General features: G+C 39.7%; 1 protein-coding gene across 1 annotated transcript; it reads left to right on the forward strand.

Annotated features, from left to right (window-relative positions):
- Window positions 1-5,522: 5,522 nt before the first annotated feature.
- On the forward strand, window positions 5,523-13,873 carry CAV2 (caveolin 2). Its single transcript, XM_025873333.2, has 3 exons — window positions 5,523-5,897; window positions 6,223-6,410; window positions 11,336-13,873. Exons 1-3 carry the CDS (start codon window positions 5,748-5,750, stop codon window positions 11,484-11,486), a joined length of 489 nt encoding a protein of 162 aa, XP_025729118.1. The 5' UTR covers window positions 5,523-5,747; the 3' UTR covers window positions 11,487-13,873.
- Window positions 13,874-18,586: the final 4,713 nt, after the last annotated feature.

Genomic DNA, 18,586 nt, shown 5'->3' on the forward strand with positions numbered 1-18,586 from the left:
TTAATTAGTAATCTTACTGTACACATTTCAGTTGGTATTTGGAAAACATATAACTATTTATCTTTATAGAGATATGTTCCCATTTGAATATGGAGGAAGTTGTACTTACTAAGAGGTTAACTTGAAAGTTAGTGCTCACCAAAAGTTAATTAGTACCAATTTCATGTTCTGGAAAGATAAAATATCAAAGTCCTATGCACATGTCTTATTTATGTATACAGTATTCCAGAAATGAATGGGATACTCAAAAGATTAAACAGGAACATCCTTTACTTATGGAAAACAGGATAAGATAAATCTGAAATTAATTGTCATACATTGTTTTGAATAAGAATGGAATGACCTATCCTCTCGGCTCTAATCATGAATATGGACTTTTTTTTTTTTAAGATTTTATTTATTTGACAGAGGGAGAGACAGCGAGAGAGGGAACACAAGCAGGGGGAGTGGGAGAGGGAGAAGCAGGCTTCCTGCCGAGCAGGGAGCCCAATGCGGGGCTCGATCCCAGGACCCTGGGATCATGACCTGAGCCGAAGGCAGACACTTAACGACTGAGCCCCCCGGGTGCCCCGAATATGGACTTTTTAAGAGTGTACTTTTCCCTGTCTATTTCTAAGAGTTTCCAAACAAAAGTTAATTCTGGAAATTCTTGTGTATGAACAGAGATTTTTGGCCAGAGGAGGTGCTATTTGAAAGAGCCAGAAGATTAAGTCAGCACTAATTACAAACAAATGACTATGTCTTAATATTAAACTAAATTTCCCTGGTTCACTGGTACAAGGGTAATTTTACCTAGAATGTAGACAAAAAGACAAGTGATAGGTAAGAAAAAAAATTAACAAGCTTTCATTAAATGCCATACAACTATCTGGCACACCTCACAACAGCTGATTATTGAATAACTTTAAATAACAGGTATTTTCTTATCTGTTCCTTTAAATTGTTTTTGTGGGAGGCTGTGCTGTGTATTGAGGAAGGGATAATTGGAGGGTCGGGGTGGAGAGAGGAGAGGATGAAAAGATACACTGATCGAGAAGGACTATTGGACAGGGAGTTATGCAAGAAACAGTTTATGGGAAGGCCACTATCCACAGAGAGAATGGGTCGTACAGGACACTGGCGGTCTTTTCCAAATTTCTCAGGCTTAGTCCTTGCTGATAGTAAGCAAGTCTGGTTAGAGAAGCTTAAGCAATTGCCTGGCTATTCACTAACAGGTCCATGGACTTCTCTGTTAAGGTCACCTAAAACTTGAAAAGCTATTCAGTTGCTAAAGAGTCTCAAAAATCACTAAACCTTACAGCCTGAGGGAATCAAGAGGTCCCAAATTTCCATTTTTCTAGCTATAATTATTCAAACCATTCTGGCCCATGGTAGGGAAGAACTGGAGGTTGCAAGGTAGACAGGGCCTGGGAGTTGCTTCTTGTTGGTCTCTAAATGAGGTGTATGTATCCCTTAAATAATACCAGCATTGTATTGAAAATCTGTAACTAATCAATGATAAAGGGTTCTTCTGAAAACTTAAGAGAGCAAACAAGTATCCTTAAGTTTAATTTCAAAAATCCCTGGAATTTCCGACAAATTGTTGTTACAATTTTTTTTAAGTGTTCATTAAATTTTTTTTTTTAAGATTTTATTTATTTGACAGAGAGAGACACAGCGAGAGAGGGAACACAAGCAGGGGGAGTGGGAGAGGCAGAAGCAGGCTTCCCGCCGAGCAGGGAGCCCGATGTGGGGCTCGATCCCAGGACCCTGGACCATGACCTGAGCAGAAGACAGAACCTTAACAACTGAGCCACCCAGGAGCCCCTGGTGTTACAATTCTGAAATTTATCTTTTTTTTTTTTAAGATTTTATTTATTTGACAGAGAGAGACAGTGAGAGAGGGAACACAAGCAGGGGGAGTGAGAGAGGGAGAAGCAAGCTTCCCACAGAGCAAGGAGCCCAATGTGGGGCTCAATCCCAGGACCCTGGGACATGACCTGAGCCGAAGGCAGACGCTTAACGACTGAGCCACCCAGGCGCCCCCTGAGGTTTATCTTAATCATGGGTTTGTAAATGGACAGCTGGAGCTTAATTTTTCCCATTCACATGAAAAACTGTTTCAATAATGTCCTATCTAAGGGTTCTCAGCCTAGGAAAGGAGGAGAAAGGTGATGTTGGTCCCCAGAGGACATCTGGCAATGTCTGGAAATGTTTTTGGTTGTCATAACTGGGGAGTGCTGTTGGCAACTAATGGACAGAGGGCAGAGATTCTGCTAAACATCCTGCAATCCATAAGACAGCCCCTCACAACAAAGAAGGATCTGACCCAAAACGTCATAGTGCTGAGGTTGAGAAAACCTGGTCTACTCCAAATGTTTTAAACATTATTAACTCATAATACTGTATGGCAAAATTAAGGAGTCCTTATTATTTTCATTAATAACCAATTTCACAATGGCAGTTTGAAAAACAGACCCTGCCCTAAAGTTGTATGTAAGCTATACAGAAGGAAAAAAAGGACACCTTTGTGATTTGTGAAAGAAAGAAAGAAAAGAAAAGAAAAGAAAAGAAAAGAAAGAAAGAAAGAAAGAAAGAAAGAAAGAAAGAAAGAAAGAAAGAAAGAAAGAGAAAGAAAGAAAGAAAAGAAAAAGAGTGGAGAGAAAAAAATTAGCTATTTCTATTCATAAAGGCATTCACATACAAATTTCAATGAACCAGAAAAATCATCTTCTCAGACAATACATTGAGAAAAGTGAGGAACAAAATAATTATAAACTATCCTACTAATAAAAACTAATCAATTATCAAGTTGTTATTCTTCAAATATATTAATATGCCATCTGAAAATCAGCGCTCCTGTCAGAAGCTATAACATAGCTAGAAGATGAATGTAACAGTATGTATTCATTATGAAATTTTTTAGTTCCCTTGGTTATAGGGCAATTTAAAAAAACTAAAGAAAGCTATGGAAGGAGTGATCATGTGATTTGGGAGATACTCATGTGCTCAGCCATTTACCTCCAACCCGCTTTCTGTCTTCTCTCTTTTCTGGTAGATTTCCCTTCCAGTTAGTAGGGACCATTTGCCTTGGTAATCACTGGTTTAAACCCCTTGAGAACAGTAGCTAACATTTTCTAAGCATCCACTAATAAGATAAGCAAAATCATTTTATAGCTCCTCTCAAAAAATCTTTGGTATTAGAATGGTGAAATGAACAAGAATTTCATCAGAATAAGAACCTTACACAGATCAATCCATGGGGGAAGTGCTCAATAAAAATTTGTAGTGAATGAATGAGTGAATCCTTTTTTAAGCTCTATGCTAAATACAACAAACCTAGATGGGTTTCTTTTAGCTTAGGTTTTAGAGTCACATTTTCATAAATACCTATCATTTTACAAATGAATCTATAATCTCAGCTGTCCATTAAGACAATGTTAATTTCTTCTGCTTTTTGGCCTCCTGGCCCTGATGCCTAAAAAATGAGTCAATTACTTTTGATAACTATTGCAAATGTCTTACTAATCCCACTGGAAATGTAAACATGATCAGAGGACAAAGAAAGGAAAGAAGCTTAGCCAGATTTTCAGCCACTGCTTAAAGTCACTCTAGCGCTATGGGAATGACTTTCTTCTTCAGCAATATCTTAAAATCTGGGATTATTTTAAGAAAAATAAACCTTTACAAAATGTTAGTTAGCTATAAACTCATTTCTTTTCCGTTTCCTGGTAATCATTATTATGAATTTTCTTAAGTATTAAACTCTTCTATTCACTTTGATAAGCAGTTTTTGGGCAACAACTCTAGAAGAGCCCCAACTCTTAGAGTCAGTCTGCTTAGGCGAAAGGAGGAGGTAGAGAGGGATAGAAAAAGCAATAAGCAAAATGTGTAAATCATCACTTTGGAATGAACTGAACGTGAATAAAATTGGGAAAGGAAAGTAAGAAAAGAGAATGGGCCAGTAGGACCACCTCTGAGACAGGAGGGGCACCATGACAGGCATGAGATTCAGCCATGGGGTTACAACACTGCTATCCATTTAATTATTAGAAATATTTTTTGGCTCCCAAATATTTTTCCTATTCAGATCCTGCTCTTTGTGTATGCTTTTTATTGTTTCAAAAAGTCTTTTTTTTTTAATAAGTAATTCTTCAAATCCAGTTCACACACCAGGATTTAATACGTGCAGCAAGTTCCAAATACATTGTATTTCAGCAATACTTAGTGTGTTCCTACTATGTCTTAGGCCCTGAGCAAACAGCAGGCACCCCACAAGTGTAAGACCCTTTTACTTTTGGCAAATTTTCACTAAGTACTTTCTCAGTCCCCAAACAAGTATCTTAAGTCCACCATAAATATGCACAATCCTTCCTTCTGAAAGCTTTTGAGTGAGCACTCAGCAGTCTGATTCTTCTCCTGCAGAGTGGCTTTATGGTAGGGGTTTGTTCGCATGTTTCCTACAGGTAGTTGTGGATGTGACTGCATTGACATCTTTCTTTAAAATCATTTTTTTTAAAGATTTTATTTATTTATTTGACAGAGAGAGAGATAGGGAGAGCAGGAACACAAGCTGGGGGAGTGGGAGAGGGAGAAGCAGGCTTCCCGCGGAGCAGGGAGCCCGATGCGGGGCTCGATCCCAGGACCCTGGGATCATGACCTGAGCTGAAGGCAGACGCTTAACGACTGAGCCACCCAGGCGCCCCTGCATTGACATCTTTCAACAGGGCTTGATTCAAAGGCAAATTAAGAGTTTTAATTTAGAAAGGAAAAAGAGAGAGAGACAGCCTCTCTGCTCTGAGAGTGCAAACGCCTAGGGACAGGGAGCTCACCAAACTGACTCCATTTCCTCACCTTGCCTACAGCAGGCTCCCGCATCTGTGGGCACGGGGACAGCTATAAAGAGCTGACGTGCTTCCTGGATCCTCTACCACTTGTGGGATTGCCTGGCAATCAGGTGTGTCCTGTGTGTTAGAGACCATGTAAGAGTTCTACAGGAATTTAATTCTCAAGCGACAACTATGTGAAGCAGGAACAACTGCTCCCATTTTTTAAAAAGACTTTTATGTATTTGAGAAAGAGAGCGAGCGAGCAGTGGGGAGGGGCAGAGGGAGAAGCAGACTCCCCGCTGAGCAGAACCCTGGGATCATGACCTGAGCGAAGGCAGACGCTCAGCCGACTGAGCCACCCAGGCGCCCCCAACTGCTCCCATTTTACAAGGAGTTAGTTGAGGTCCCGAGCACACATAGTAAACGGTAGAGCAGGGAGGTTAAGACAAACCTTGTGATTCTATACCCATGCTCCTAACCACCTAGCTGCCTCCCTGCAGGAAGTCCATCATCCCTGGACAGCTCTTAAGAATCCCAGTTCTAAGCATCAAGCGGTAAGACCCAGGGGTCTCTCTGGCTCCTGTGTGGCTGGAATACGGGTCCTCGTCCGCACGGCACGCTTCGCCCCCCTGTGCAGGGCTGGAATGTGCCTGTTGGGAGCATTAACGGCCGGGAGGCAGACGTGGACCCGGCCAAGAAGTGGCGGCAGGACTCTTCTGGGCGGGAGCCACCTCTCCGGCTGCGTCCGGTTCCCGCCCCTCAGGCCGGGCAGCGAGGCGGGGCTCGAGTCGGGCCCCCACCCGCAGCGGTAGCCCGCAGCGGGAAGGAGCCGCCGCCCGGGCCGCGCAGGGAGAGGCGAGGCGGGGCGGGGCTGGGCGCGACGGGAAGGGGAGGACGCGCCGGCCGGGCTGCAGCCGCCGCCGCGCACCGAGCGCTGCGATGGGGCTGGAGACCGAGAAAGCAGACATCCAGCTCTTCATGGACGACGATGCCTACAGCCGCCACAGCGGCGTCGACTACGCGGACCTGGATAAGTTCGCGGACTCGGACTCCGACCGGGATCCCCACCGGCTCAACTCGCATCTCAAGGTGAAGAAGCCTGGGGGCGGGCCGTAACCTGGGCCCCGCCAAGGCTTGGGGACACGGGTGCCCCGTTTACCCCCGCCCGGACCCCAGCCCCCACCCTCGGCACTGGGTCAGCCGCCCAGGGTCCAGGACCCGGAACTCACATGCCGTGGGGCCGCCTGTGTAACTAGGAATTCTTAGCCAAATTCTTGTGTGCCCAATCTCACCCTAAGAGAAGGTAGGGCACCCAGCCAGCTCCTTTCTCCTCGCTTCTCCCACCACAGCACTCCTGGTTTCCCGGGCTTTAGGTTGGGTGACAGTTGGGGATTCCTGTGTCTTGCCTCTGCAGGTGGGCTTCGAGGATGTGATTGCAGAGCCGGTGTCTACACACTCCTTTGACAAAGTGTGGATTTGCAGCCATGCCCTCTTTGAAATCAGCAAATACGTGATCTATAAGTTCCTGACGTTGTTCCTGGCTATCCCCATGGCCTTCGCTGCAGGAATTCTCTTTGCCACCCTCAGCTGTCTGCACATCTGGTGAGAAGGGGCACACCGGGGTGGACGGACTTTCTGAAACGTAGGAATGTTCTTTGCCACCTGCCCTCTGCACTCCCCTTCTCCCAAGGCGGGCTTGCAAGAAGAACACGCATCAGCTCACCACAGTAGCAAGAACCGGGAGGCCTTGAAGGGCAGTGTGCTTTCTTTAGAATCATAGGTTGAGTTAGGAGTTTAAACAGAAGTAATGTTCCTCTGTCCTCAGGTGTGATTTTCCTTCTGATGTTAATAAGGCCCAGCTGACTGGAGGTGGAGACCTGGAGGCCATGCTTCCTGCCCCAGGCTGTTCTCTTACAGGGCCGAGTTATGACTTGTGCCAGTGGTTCTGGGCAAGGCTCTTATTTCTTTCATCACCTTTTATTCAGTCACCACCTGTGCTTGGGCTAAAACAAAAGTGATCTCTGAGCAGAATGCCAGTGACAGTATAATTGAACAGGGATATCAGGCCTGGTTAGCAGTGCTATGGAGGGGCTGCTCCAATCCTGCCACTAGCAAATGGCAAGGATGAGACCAGAGGAGATGCTGTGTGTGTGCAATTAAGGTGAGGGGCCCCCAACAGAAATGAATGAAAACTCAAGCTGCAGGATAATGAAATGAGAAGGACTCCAAAGTACTTTTTCATCTTTGAGACAACATGGGGAGGGGCATCAACTTAAAGGGGAAATAAGTACAGAAACCTACTGGGCATTAATAGGATGTTTTGAGTAACTTTATTCATACTCAAAATGCATCATAAAACTTTGGAGAACTTTTTAAGCACTAAAAAATTTTTAAAGGAAAATGTTATATTTATGGTTTTAAAAGATACTCACTTTGTCCTGAGAGAAAGAACATTCTGATCATCCCCCAGTATTCCAACAGTTGTCAATAATGTGCTTTAGGGCAGTCCTGGCAAAATGTATAATCCTAAATGCCTCCATGTCTTTCCTAATCCCTTCATATGGTATTGCCACACCCTAACACATGTTGTGTTCTTTGTTAGAAGTTACAAAATTATTCTCAATTCCCCTTTACCTTGTAAATCAATTTCCTTTAGTTTCTTAGCTAGCTAGTTAGCTCAAGCAGATAAATTTATTGAGTGCTTAGTTTGTGCTGGGCCCTAGGCCAAGGATGAGTAAGATGTAGGATCTGCCTTCAGTTTACTCAGCAAAACAGGGCAGCTGGCTATGTACAGAAGTAGATGCTGAGGAAAATTGTTAAACCTGTAGTGGAAGAGGGAGGCACTGGGAAGGCTTCATAGAGAAAAAGGAGCCTAAAAAGTCTTTTAAAGGATAAATAAAAATTCTGGGTGCCTGGGTGGCTCAGTTTGTCAAATGACCAACTCTTGAATTCAGCTGAGGTCATGATCTCAGGGTCAAGAGATGGAACCTTGTGTCAGGCTCAGCGCTCAAGTGTGGAGTCTGCTTGAGGATTCTTTGTCTCCCTCTTTGTCCTTCCCCCTTACTCGCACGCTGTCTCTCGCTCTCTCAAATAAATAAATAAATCTTAAAAATAAAAAAGGATAAATAAAAATTCAATTAAGTAAAAGACAAAGAACACCAATTTAATTTGATCGCTAAAGATGGAAAACAACTAAAATATATTGAAAGTGACAAAAGACTGCCAGAGGAATGAAAATCTCTGCCTTTACACATAAGCAAATTCACAAAGGCCAGATGCATAGTTAGCTTATATTCTGACAGTAGCACATGGATTTTTTAAAAGAGGCCTAAGCCAGCACATAAAATTTTGTATTCCTAATTAACCAAAACCAGTCATCTAACCTCTTTCAAAAATGTGAAAAACGGAGTGACCACATAGCATATTGTGAAATGTTGGCTATTAAGCTGTTTGGAAATACAGAGTGCCATATTTATAATCAACAAAGCTGGGCTTTCCTAAAGCACTCACTGAGGAATTGAAAACAAAATGGTTTTCATTTACTAAATGGTGGAAAGATATAAGTAAAGCCAGTTACCAAATGATGCTTCTCTTCACCTGGCTCTCCTGAAAACAAGGGGTTTTTTTGTGTGCAGTGCTTCCAATGGTGAATCATCAAGCCATTTCTTTTTCAGACACATAAAATGTATTATTTAACCTCAGCTTGTTTTTCCAATTACATTCATGTGGGTCATTAATATTTAACAATCATCCATTCATCATCAGGCAGCTGTGATTGCATTTGAGGAGTTACTTCAAACAAAAAAATGCTTAAAAGTTAGTTTATATCTTGATAAAATAGGTTTATCATTAATGGATTACATTCCCATGACATGATAAGACCAGATCAAGGAGAGGCCTTATAAAAAAACAAACCTATTTGAGTGAGCCTTTCTTCTGCATTGTTTTACTTCTCTTTCTTTCTTTTCTTTTGGCAGGGGTTAGGGGTTGTTATTACCAGAGGTTGGGAACCAAAGTTATGAAAGTGTGCAGTATTAGGTATTCGAACCACATCACATCGTCACAATGGATCTGATTTTAGATTCCTTAAACAAACAAATAACAACAACAACACCCAGAACTCAATCTGGTGATGTTGGATCCTAGGTCAGAAGTACAGGTCATGAGGGACCAGTGGGTTGTTTTGATACCATACCACATTCAGACTGAGAGAGCCACTGTTTGGCAACAGCAGATTATTGGTCATAAGGGGATCATATCAAAGAAATGTGGCTGGAGCTCCCTTACCATTTGTTTTTGCTGGGATGCAATTCAAATAGATAGTCCAACTTAGAGAAATATAGTAGTAGCAATTTCACTTCTAGAAGAGATTTTTAATATAGCAAATTGCTATGACAATGCAATCCACATGACACTACAGTTAATACAAAGCTAAGTAAAAGTCTCTGTCCCAAGGGCTTTGTCCAGTGGAGGAATGTATAATCTTATAAATTATAAGATTTCTTTAAGAAATGTTTGGATCGGGTGCCTGGTTGGCTAAGTCAGTTAAGTGTCTGCCTTCGGCTCAGGTCATGATCCAGGAGTCCCTGGATCAAGTCCCTCATCGGGTTCCCCGCTCAGGGGGGAGTCTGCTTCTCCCTCTGCCCTTCACCCCCTTCGTGCTCTCTCTCTCAAATAAATAAATAAAAGCTTTAAAAAAAAAAAAAACAAGTGTTTGGATCATTGGATCCTCTGACCCACAGAGAACAACAACTTAAAGAAAATAAAATGAGTTTACCATATCCTATCAACTGAAGTCTCAAAAGTAAGCAGCTGTACTTTGCTGAACTGGAAAGTCCACTTTTGTCCTGTGCTTCCCTTTTAGGACATAGAGATCTAAGAAGTTATGGGATAGAAAATGTCTTAGCCTACGGAAGAGTGGAAAGTATATTCTCGGTGAAGTAGATTCAGTTAGGAAGCTTTCTGATTTAAACTTTAGTCTTACAGTACATCAGTTTGAGATTGTTTTCACTGTATATTCTGACTTCAAATTGTTCTACCTATATATAGATGGCATCATATATACATTAGAATGACAGCATCATATAGACATTTCAAGGGTGCATATTAAGTGTTAATCCTTATAGCCAATCTGTAAGATTGGCTACTTTCATTTGTAGTGATATGCCCAAGGCCACACATCAAGTGAGAAACATAATGGGATAAAAAGTCAAAAGTTGTCATCATTCGGGTTTCTATTCAACTGTTTAGCTTTGAAACACCTAGTAATTAATTTTCTTTAAAAATTTCTTTAAGTCTTTAGCACTTGGAACAAAATATGAGATAAATATAAATGTGTATGCAGTCCATATGAATAATTCAGTATTCTAAAGATATCTCAATCAGACAGTTGCCTGATCTTCCCTTCACTGTTGGCTAAGCACAACAGACCTTTATTTAAGTCACATTTTAATAGCAAACCAAGAAAATCAACCTTACTTCCTTGTGCCCATCCAGATAATAATAAAAATTCCATTCAGGCTACCAGCAATTCCTGAGAATTCAAAGATACTTTTGTGCTCAAATAGCACTACCACAATAGAGAGCATTATTCAGAGGATTACAGAGAAAATTAATCAGCCTGAGGAATATGAACATTTGCAGTCATCTTAAGAAAAGACATATGGAAAAAATAATTTCAGGATAGTCTGGGTTTTTTTTTTGTCTAAGACTTCTGACATAATTGCAGGGTTCTTTTAACTCTACCACACAGCTCTTTTCAGTGTATGTAATTGTGAAAAATGAGTAATATTAAGCATGACAGTGCTAAGTTCACTTCAGCCCAACCTTTAATAAAGGTCAAGGATGTCTTCACTTAAAGAGCTTCCATTCTAGTAGAAAAGACAGAAGTATAGCCATCTACTTATGACACCCTTTGGTAAATTTAAGGACTAAGAAATTTTGGGCACCTGGGTGGCTCAGTCGTTAAGCGTCTGCCTTCGGCTCAGGTCATGATCCCAGGGTCCTGGGATCGAGTCCCACATCGGGCTCCCTGCTCCTTGGGAGCCTGCTTCTCCCTGTGCCTCTCTCTCTCTCATGAATAAATAAATAAAATCTTTAAAAAAAAAATTTTTTTGCTGTAGTACTTTAGAAGCACAAAAAGGGAGTGTCCAACCCAGCCTGGCCCAAGGGGTAGGGAAGTGGAATGAGGCAATGGGAAAGGCTACCAGCAAGCACAACTCCAGGGAAATATGAAGAATTAAGCAGGTTAATGTTTAGGGGCAGAGATCAGGTAGATACATTTACCATTTTATTTATTTTTTGTTTTACTGTTTCAGATAACATGCCACCATCTACGTGCCTGTTTATTTTTTTAAGCAACATATCTCTGTGCATCTTATCACTATGTGGGTCACTGTTTACTTGTTTCAAATGTTCAAATTTAGGTGAATTAGGCCATTATTACATCTTTTCATGCATGTGCAAGAGTCAGTGGCCTTATTTGGCAACACCAATAATCCTTACACAAATCTCTTCCTCCATTCCAGGATTATAATGCCTTTTGTAAAGACCTGCCTAATGGTCCTGCCTTCAGTGCAGACAATATGGAAGAGTGTAACAGATGTTGTCATCGCCCCATTGTGCACAAGTGTAGGACGCAGCTTCTCTTCTGTCAGCCTGCAACTGAGTCATGACTGAACACTTGGACCCCAGGTCTGGAGATTTGGATACTGTAATACTTCTTGGTTGTTATAATGTAAAAGCACTACTGTTCTGTTCTAAGCATTCCCAGCTGTTCTAATTAAGAAAATTTTTAAGATTGGCAACCACATTTAGAAATGTTTATTGGCAGATCTTTTCAAATAATGCTTTTCTAATTAATAGTCAAGGATTTCACTTCTAACTTTAGAGCCAGAATTGTACAGTAGGTTGGCAACACTTAATTTTAAACGCAGTTTTTACTTTAGTACAAAAGTATACATTTTATAATGATGAATTTATAAAGATCAAGGGACATTTCTCAAACACTATAATAGTTTTGTGCACAACTGCTTGTAAAAATATGGAATTTCTTATTTTTTTACTCTGAAAGTAATACTTTTAAAATTACCTTTGCAGATAAAGTCATGAGAATACTTACAAAAAAAATATACAAAGATCCTAGAAATTATAGTAACAAAAGCATGCAGTGGTGATAGGCGCTATCAAATATAATAGGACAAATAAATGTGAAAATAGATAATGAATGTGTGTACCTTTAAATAAGATATTGTTAACCTACAGGTCTATTTAATAAGATGTTTCATTGTACTGTATATTTTGTACTTAATGTAAATGTTGCTCTAATCAGATTGCTTTTAAGTACTTTTATTATATTTGTTATCTTGTTGAACTAATATATAGAATGAGTAAATGTCTCTTTCATGGGGCCTTCATTGGTGAGATTGCACTGTCTTGATTATGTAAGCATATATATCTTCTTTGGGAATAGAATGTAAAAGAGCGATATACAAGGCTTTTCTTTCTAACTTTTCCAAGCAAAATCCTGAAATGTTTTATGACTGAACTTTTTCTGGCTGTGACCTTAAAGTTAATCCAAATCTAACTGGTATTTCATCTGGGAGATGCTTTCGCTCTTGTAGTTAGAAATTAAACTTGTGGGGCACCTGGGTGGCTCAGTCAGCTGGGTGTCTGCCTTCGGCTCAGGTCATTATCCCGGAGTCTGGAGATTGAGCCCTGCATGGGGCTCCCTGCTCAGTGGGACTTCTGCTTCTCCTTCTGCCTCTGCCTCTGCCCCTTCCCCTGCTTGCGTTCTGTCTCTCTCTCTCTCTCAGATAAATAAAATTCTTTAAAAAAAAAAACAAAAAAAGAAATTAAACTTGTAATGCGTTCTTGTTAATGTCTCACTTTACCTTCAAGTAATACTGGTGCTATTTAATAAACATTTTACATAAAGGCTATTTCTGACACTTACGTACTATTTCAACTACAGTGATTCATGGAGAGAGACTTACAGGAAAGTTGTCAATTTTTTGGGCCCATGCTATTGAGCTACTATATACATATATATATATATATATATATATATATATATATATATGTGTATGTATGTAAAAGACTAACAGATACAGACTTTCATGATGTTGTCTGATATGGGATTTGTTACACAGTATAAAATTATTCTTATCACTTTTGAATTGTAGAGTCCTATTTCAATGTTATGAGTCACTGTTGTTTTAAAAATCTCATTATTCCAAAATAATAGGCATGTACAAAAGATGTCTATGATGTAAGTGGTTACTATAATTTACACATCTTAAAAGTTTGTAAATGCTCAAATTTCAGAATTATCAGAACCTGAATTAACATTCCTTTGAATATCGTCATAGATAACAAATCTTCATTCAGTGAAGATTAATTTTACTTTTCCAGATTGCCAGGACTGGTGAATATAAAGGATGATTTAACTGGAATACTATTGGGGGCCAAAGTAAACAAATGATTAAATTATGAAACTCCTATCCTTTTGAAGAGAAGCTACAAAAGAGACTTCAAAACTGCCTCTAGGCCATTGTAGCATCCTTAGAAAAGATTCTCTTGATTACCTTAAAACATTACCACTCATTTGACTACATAGATTTTATGTTAGTTAAAAAGATCAGTCTTGTGACTTTACAGTTATACTATAAACTATACAACTATATAGTTGTATTTAAAGTGTTTTTAAAAATATTTGGATATGTTGATTGGCCAAAAGTATTTGATTAATAAAATATGCATTTAAATAAATCATAAGCTTAAATAAATCATATCTTTTCAAATAGCTATCAATAAGTTTTAAAGCCAAAATATATAGCAAACCATTAACTTTTAGCAAGTGAGACATATGATTTCCTTATTTCTGAATAGCATTGATTATTCATCAAAATTAATTTTTTTGAGATTTGCCATTAACTATTTTATTTCAAAGACTGAAATTTTGTACCAAGTGGATTCAGGTTTCATATGCAAATATGTTGGTTCTTTTATTTGGGGGTGGGGCAAATGATGAGTATTTGTAATAAACTTTTTAAAAACCCAGAAAATGTGTTCACTGTTTTTATTACATTAGATAAGAAACTGATCAATAAACTTTTTAAGCCTTCTTATAAACCCATAATAGAAAAAAATAACATAAGTTACTGCTTATTCAGGAATATATTTATGAAAAATTATGGGATTGGTAATTTATTTGTTTTCCCAGCACTTAAGCAGGTTCCCTATAAATTTTTATATCATTTGATGAATAGTATACACAATGAATGGTTCACAAACCCATCATACTTCATCTTCCTCATGAAATGGAAGTCTCTTGCTAATCCTAAATAAACTGATATTTCTGTTTTCAATTTTTTAAATAAGAAAGTAAAACAATATAAATCACATGTACTTGGATGCTGGTACCATGAAGCCAGACTAGAGTCCAAAATTATTTTTGGAAAGTGAGTATGAGAAGAGTAGTTGCTGATATTGGCATGGATTTTCTCGTCAGTTAATCTGGAAAAATGACCAGCCTCTAATAATAAAGCAGGTGTTTGGCTTTCTAAAATGCTTTTTATAGTTTTGAAGAACTTAAAAATCTCCTCTTTTCAATAGTCATCCACATCCCATTAATTTATTTAGATGCCTTTCTTGGGAAGCTGTTCCAGTACAATGAAAAGGGCCCTGCCCTCCAGATTAGGCATCTGGATTCTAGTCTCAACACTGCCATTACTGAGGTGTGTCACCTGCAAGGGGTTTAATCTCAGGGTCTCAGTTTTCTTATCTCTAATGAAAGAATTGAACTAAAGGATCTCAGGAGTTTCGCATCTCATTGCTTTCTGTGACTTAAGTAGGATAAAGACTTGCCTATGTATATGCAAACCAATCTAGCTGTTCAGGAATTTTTTAAAAGTCAGAAATTTTCTATCAATTAGAGGGCTGATGTGCTATAAAGATAATAACGAATACATTTACTTTTCAATCTTCAGTTGATTGTGAAAATGAGTATGTGCCTTTGATTCTCCATGATGGGGATTCCTAGATCTTTAACAATTCTGATTCTTTATTGTTGTTACATTTTCTCTGAAAATAATGTTTAATTCTATTTTTTTAATTAATTAAAAATATATTTTATTTGAAGATGTTTCTACCAAAATCACTGCTATAAGACCGTAATCATTGCCATCTTCATCTTTTGCCTAGCTAGTTGTCACAGCCTCTTAATGGGCCTCACTTCCAGCCTTCAATGATCTACCCCAATCCATCTTCCTTTTCAAAAAATAAAGGGATCTTACCAAAACTCCCCTGACATTCTCCTGCATAAAACAATCAATTGTATGTGACTGCCCTTAGACCAAAATCCAAACTCTTAAACTATGGATACAAGGCCTTCACTCTCAACCCACTGCTATCTTCAGCCAGTGCCTACTCTAGCCCTCACAGAAGTGACATTCTGTTCTTGTGTGTGCAACCCTCCCCTCTGTCCCCATGCCAACATCCCTCCTCGTGGCCGGTCCCACCCCCGCTTCTAAAACTCCGCCACATCAAGTGCCTCTTCTGTGTCTTCAGATAAAATCTTGTGCAAACCCCTATTATCACTTCCCACATGGTAAAACTAACCCTGTTAAACCCCTCTAGACTGCTAGATGGTTTTTGAGAACCAAAACCATGACTTCATCTGTGTTTCCGGAGATTCTGAAATGATGCCCAGCAGTCAGTGAGCTCAATCACTATTTTCTGAATGAATGACCATGTGCATAAATAATTGAAGAAAACTAGGAATGACTGCAGAGCTGAGATGGGAATCACATTTCAACTTCATAATTTTCTTTATTTTCAAGAGAGGTCCGAAATGTACTGATTCTAATAAGATTTCCTTTCTTGCCATTTTCTCACTCATGAATCAAGTTGGGACAACAAAAATGTATGTAAAACAGGTTAGGTGTATTTCATCCTTTGGGGTAATGCTTGTCCTTACTCTCAATTCTCTTATCTGAATGAAATGTATTTTCACATCTCAGGGGTAGGAAATACTAGCACTAAAAAGCTCATTTGGAAACATTCTGGTATTTTTTAAATATTGCTATTTCTTTTACTATCCTATTTCTCATTTTGAAATGTATAATAGTAAAAGACTGTTTTATGGAGTTTTTTACATTTTAGAAAACACAGTCCAATACATCGTCTCATTTGAATCCCAGGACATTAAATAGCATAATAATCATATAAAAATGGCTCAGTTTCTTTAGCTTGCAAATTGTCATTTTAGAATGTTTATTTAAGGTAAAAAGAGCTTAAAGAATGTTAAAAAGGCTATACATTAAGAAACTAAAAAAAAAAATGTAGGTAGTACTGCAGTGAAAGATTACCACCACTAAACACAACTTATCATAAACCAGGATTTAGTATATTTCTTTCCTTCAAGGTATATCTATGTGTATAGAAGGACAAGGGAAAGGATTAAAGGAGGAGGAAGCAGAGGATAAAGATATACTAGATATTCAGGCAATAATTTTTAGGAATAAAAACAATTCAGGCTTCCATAATTTAATCATCCCAGTTTCCTCTCCCTTTTCACCCCCAAACGGCAAAACGAGCAAAAGAAGGGACCCTTTGTTATATTTTTAAGACATTTTTGTACCTGCTCTTCAGCCTTTTTCCTTTTTTATTTTTTAGTATTTTATTTATTTATTTGACAGAAAGAGAGAGAACACAAGAGAGGGGACACAAGCAGGCGGAGTGCGAGAGGGAGAAGCAGGCTTCCCGCTGAGCAGGGAGCCCGACGCGGGGCTTGATCCCAGGACCCTGGGACCATGACCTGAGCCGAAGGCAGACGCTTAATGACTGAGCCACCCAGGCACCCCCCTCCTCAGCCTTTTTCTTTGGACTATATCTGACCTACCACCAATGGAACCCTACACTTGGATGCCTGTTTAAGTAAAAGATGCCCTTGGGTGGGGTAACATTTCAATCTATGAGCAGTCATCCATTACTTTATGTGAATGAAGGACCTGAGAAGGGGATATTGAAAACTACATAAGGGACCTGAGAGTGAGGGCTTTGACCTGAGCTCCACATGAGAGTACCAAAGAGGAAGTTGGGACAGAAAAAGGGAAAATAGGAGGCTCCAAAGTCACAATCGTCACCCATCACAGCTTTGCTTTTGGACATTCCTGCCCCAAATCTCTAGTGAAGGGGACAATGGAAAATGAACAGGGATAAAGGGAGTTGAAGTCATCTAAAGACTTTTCTTTTTTCCATAAAGAAAAGTTACTTATGTTTTATTGAAGGAAAAGGGCCCTGGAAGCGGGTGTGAAGGTTCTGCTACCACCACGTGCCCTAAAGACAATGCAGAAAAGCAAAAGTTAGAGTAAAAACAGAACTACAACTTCTGACCATCAGTCTCTCTCCCGCCTTGCCTCTCTGTGCTGTTGACTGTTGCCATGTGTCTGTAGCAAAGAAAGACCATGCAGCAGTCAGAGAAATCAGAGGACACCACTTCAACAATTATCCAAAAATAGGACAGAGGCACCTATCCGCCTGCACTTGGACGTGTTAGGTCACTCGGCTTGGCTGCACGGCCGGAGAAGTGGTTTTTGCCATTATAGGAAAAGGTAGGGGTGGAAAATGATGAGAGAAAGGAAGAGACATGACTCAGAGTGGGAAACAGCACGTAAGCAAGGGCAAATATTTCTCCCAGACATAAATGCTTCAGGAAGAGATCAGAGCAAAAGGTCATCTTTGGAGCATTCTTTTCTTTCCCTGCCTCCCAGTAGCTTGTCATCAAGCACCTGCCAGTAACAAAAGGGGAGGGAAGGGCAGTAAGCAGGACCTGCTTCTCTAGCTGAATGGCATACCGGTTCCAGCCAACTGCTGGCTCAGCTAACTGGGACAGTGAAACAAGAAGTCATTTGGAAAGCTGCAGGGGTAAACACACAATTTCCCAGTGAGGCAAGTAGCAAGGATTAACATGCTTCTTTTACTGAGGGGAAACTGGCTGGAATCCTTCATGCCTGATACCAGCAGGAGAATATCTCTGGTACAAACACTAACATTGATATTTGGTGAGCATTTATTACCTGCTAGGCATTTATTTAATCTGCGTGATAACCTATGATATGGCTTTTATCATCATCCCCATTTTTCAGAAGAGTAAACTGTTGCCCTGCAGTTGAGGGATTTTCCCAAGATCATAATGGGAGTCAGGATTTGAGCCAAAAGAATCTAACACCAGAGTCTAGGTTCTTAATCACTACAGAGGTGATTTGCTATTTCTAGCATGTGTGCATAGCTATTCAAAAATTTGTTCTCCCTTCCAGCCAAATTCTTCTTTTTCATTCATCATTCAGTCATGTCACCTTTCCTGCCCTGAGAAGCACCTTTTTTTTCCCTTTCTCTGATCAATGGAGTCAGTTCCAAGTCCTCAGTGGTAAGAGCTCCCCTCAAACTGGTAACTGAGTTCCCTGTACCCTCCTCTGTCCCCTTCTGATCCCTGAGCCCTCCCCAAGCCTCACACCCTGCTATCCTGAGCACACCCTTTCCTTCCCTTTATGATCTGAGCTCTAGGCCCTACACTTTAGCTTAGGTCAGAAAAATATTTTTCAAATACCATTATTCCTATCTGTTGTAAATTTCATAAAATTTCACTATCTTTAACAAAGACATCTTTATATGTATCAAAAGCACAATGATGATATTTCTCCTCAGTACTTGACAGCTTGACATGTAAAATATTAATAATTACAGTATTAATTTCTATTTAGACTAAGCATATATTT

Source organism: Callorhinus ursinus, unplaced genomic scaffold (assembly GCF_003265705.2).
Source record: "Callorhinus ursinus isolate GAN/ISIS: 27379988/994484 unplaced genomic scaffold, GSC_fseal_2.0 scaffold12, whole genome shotgun sequence".
Lineage (NCBI taxonomy): Eukaryota > Metazoa > Chordata > Mammalia > Carnivora > Otariidae > Callorhinus > Callorhinus ursinus.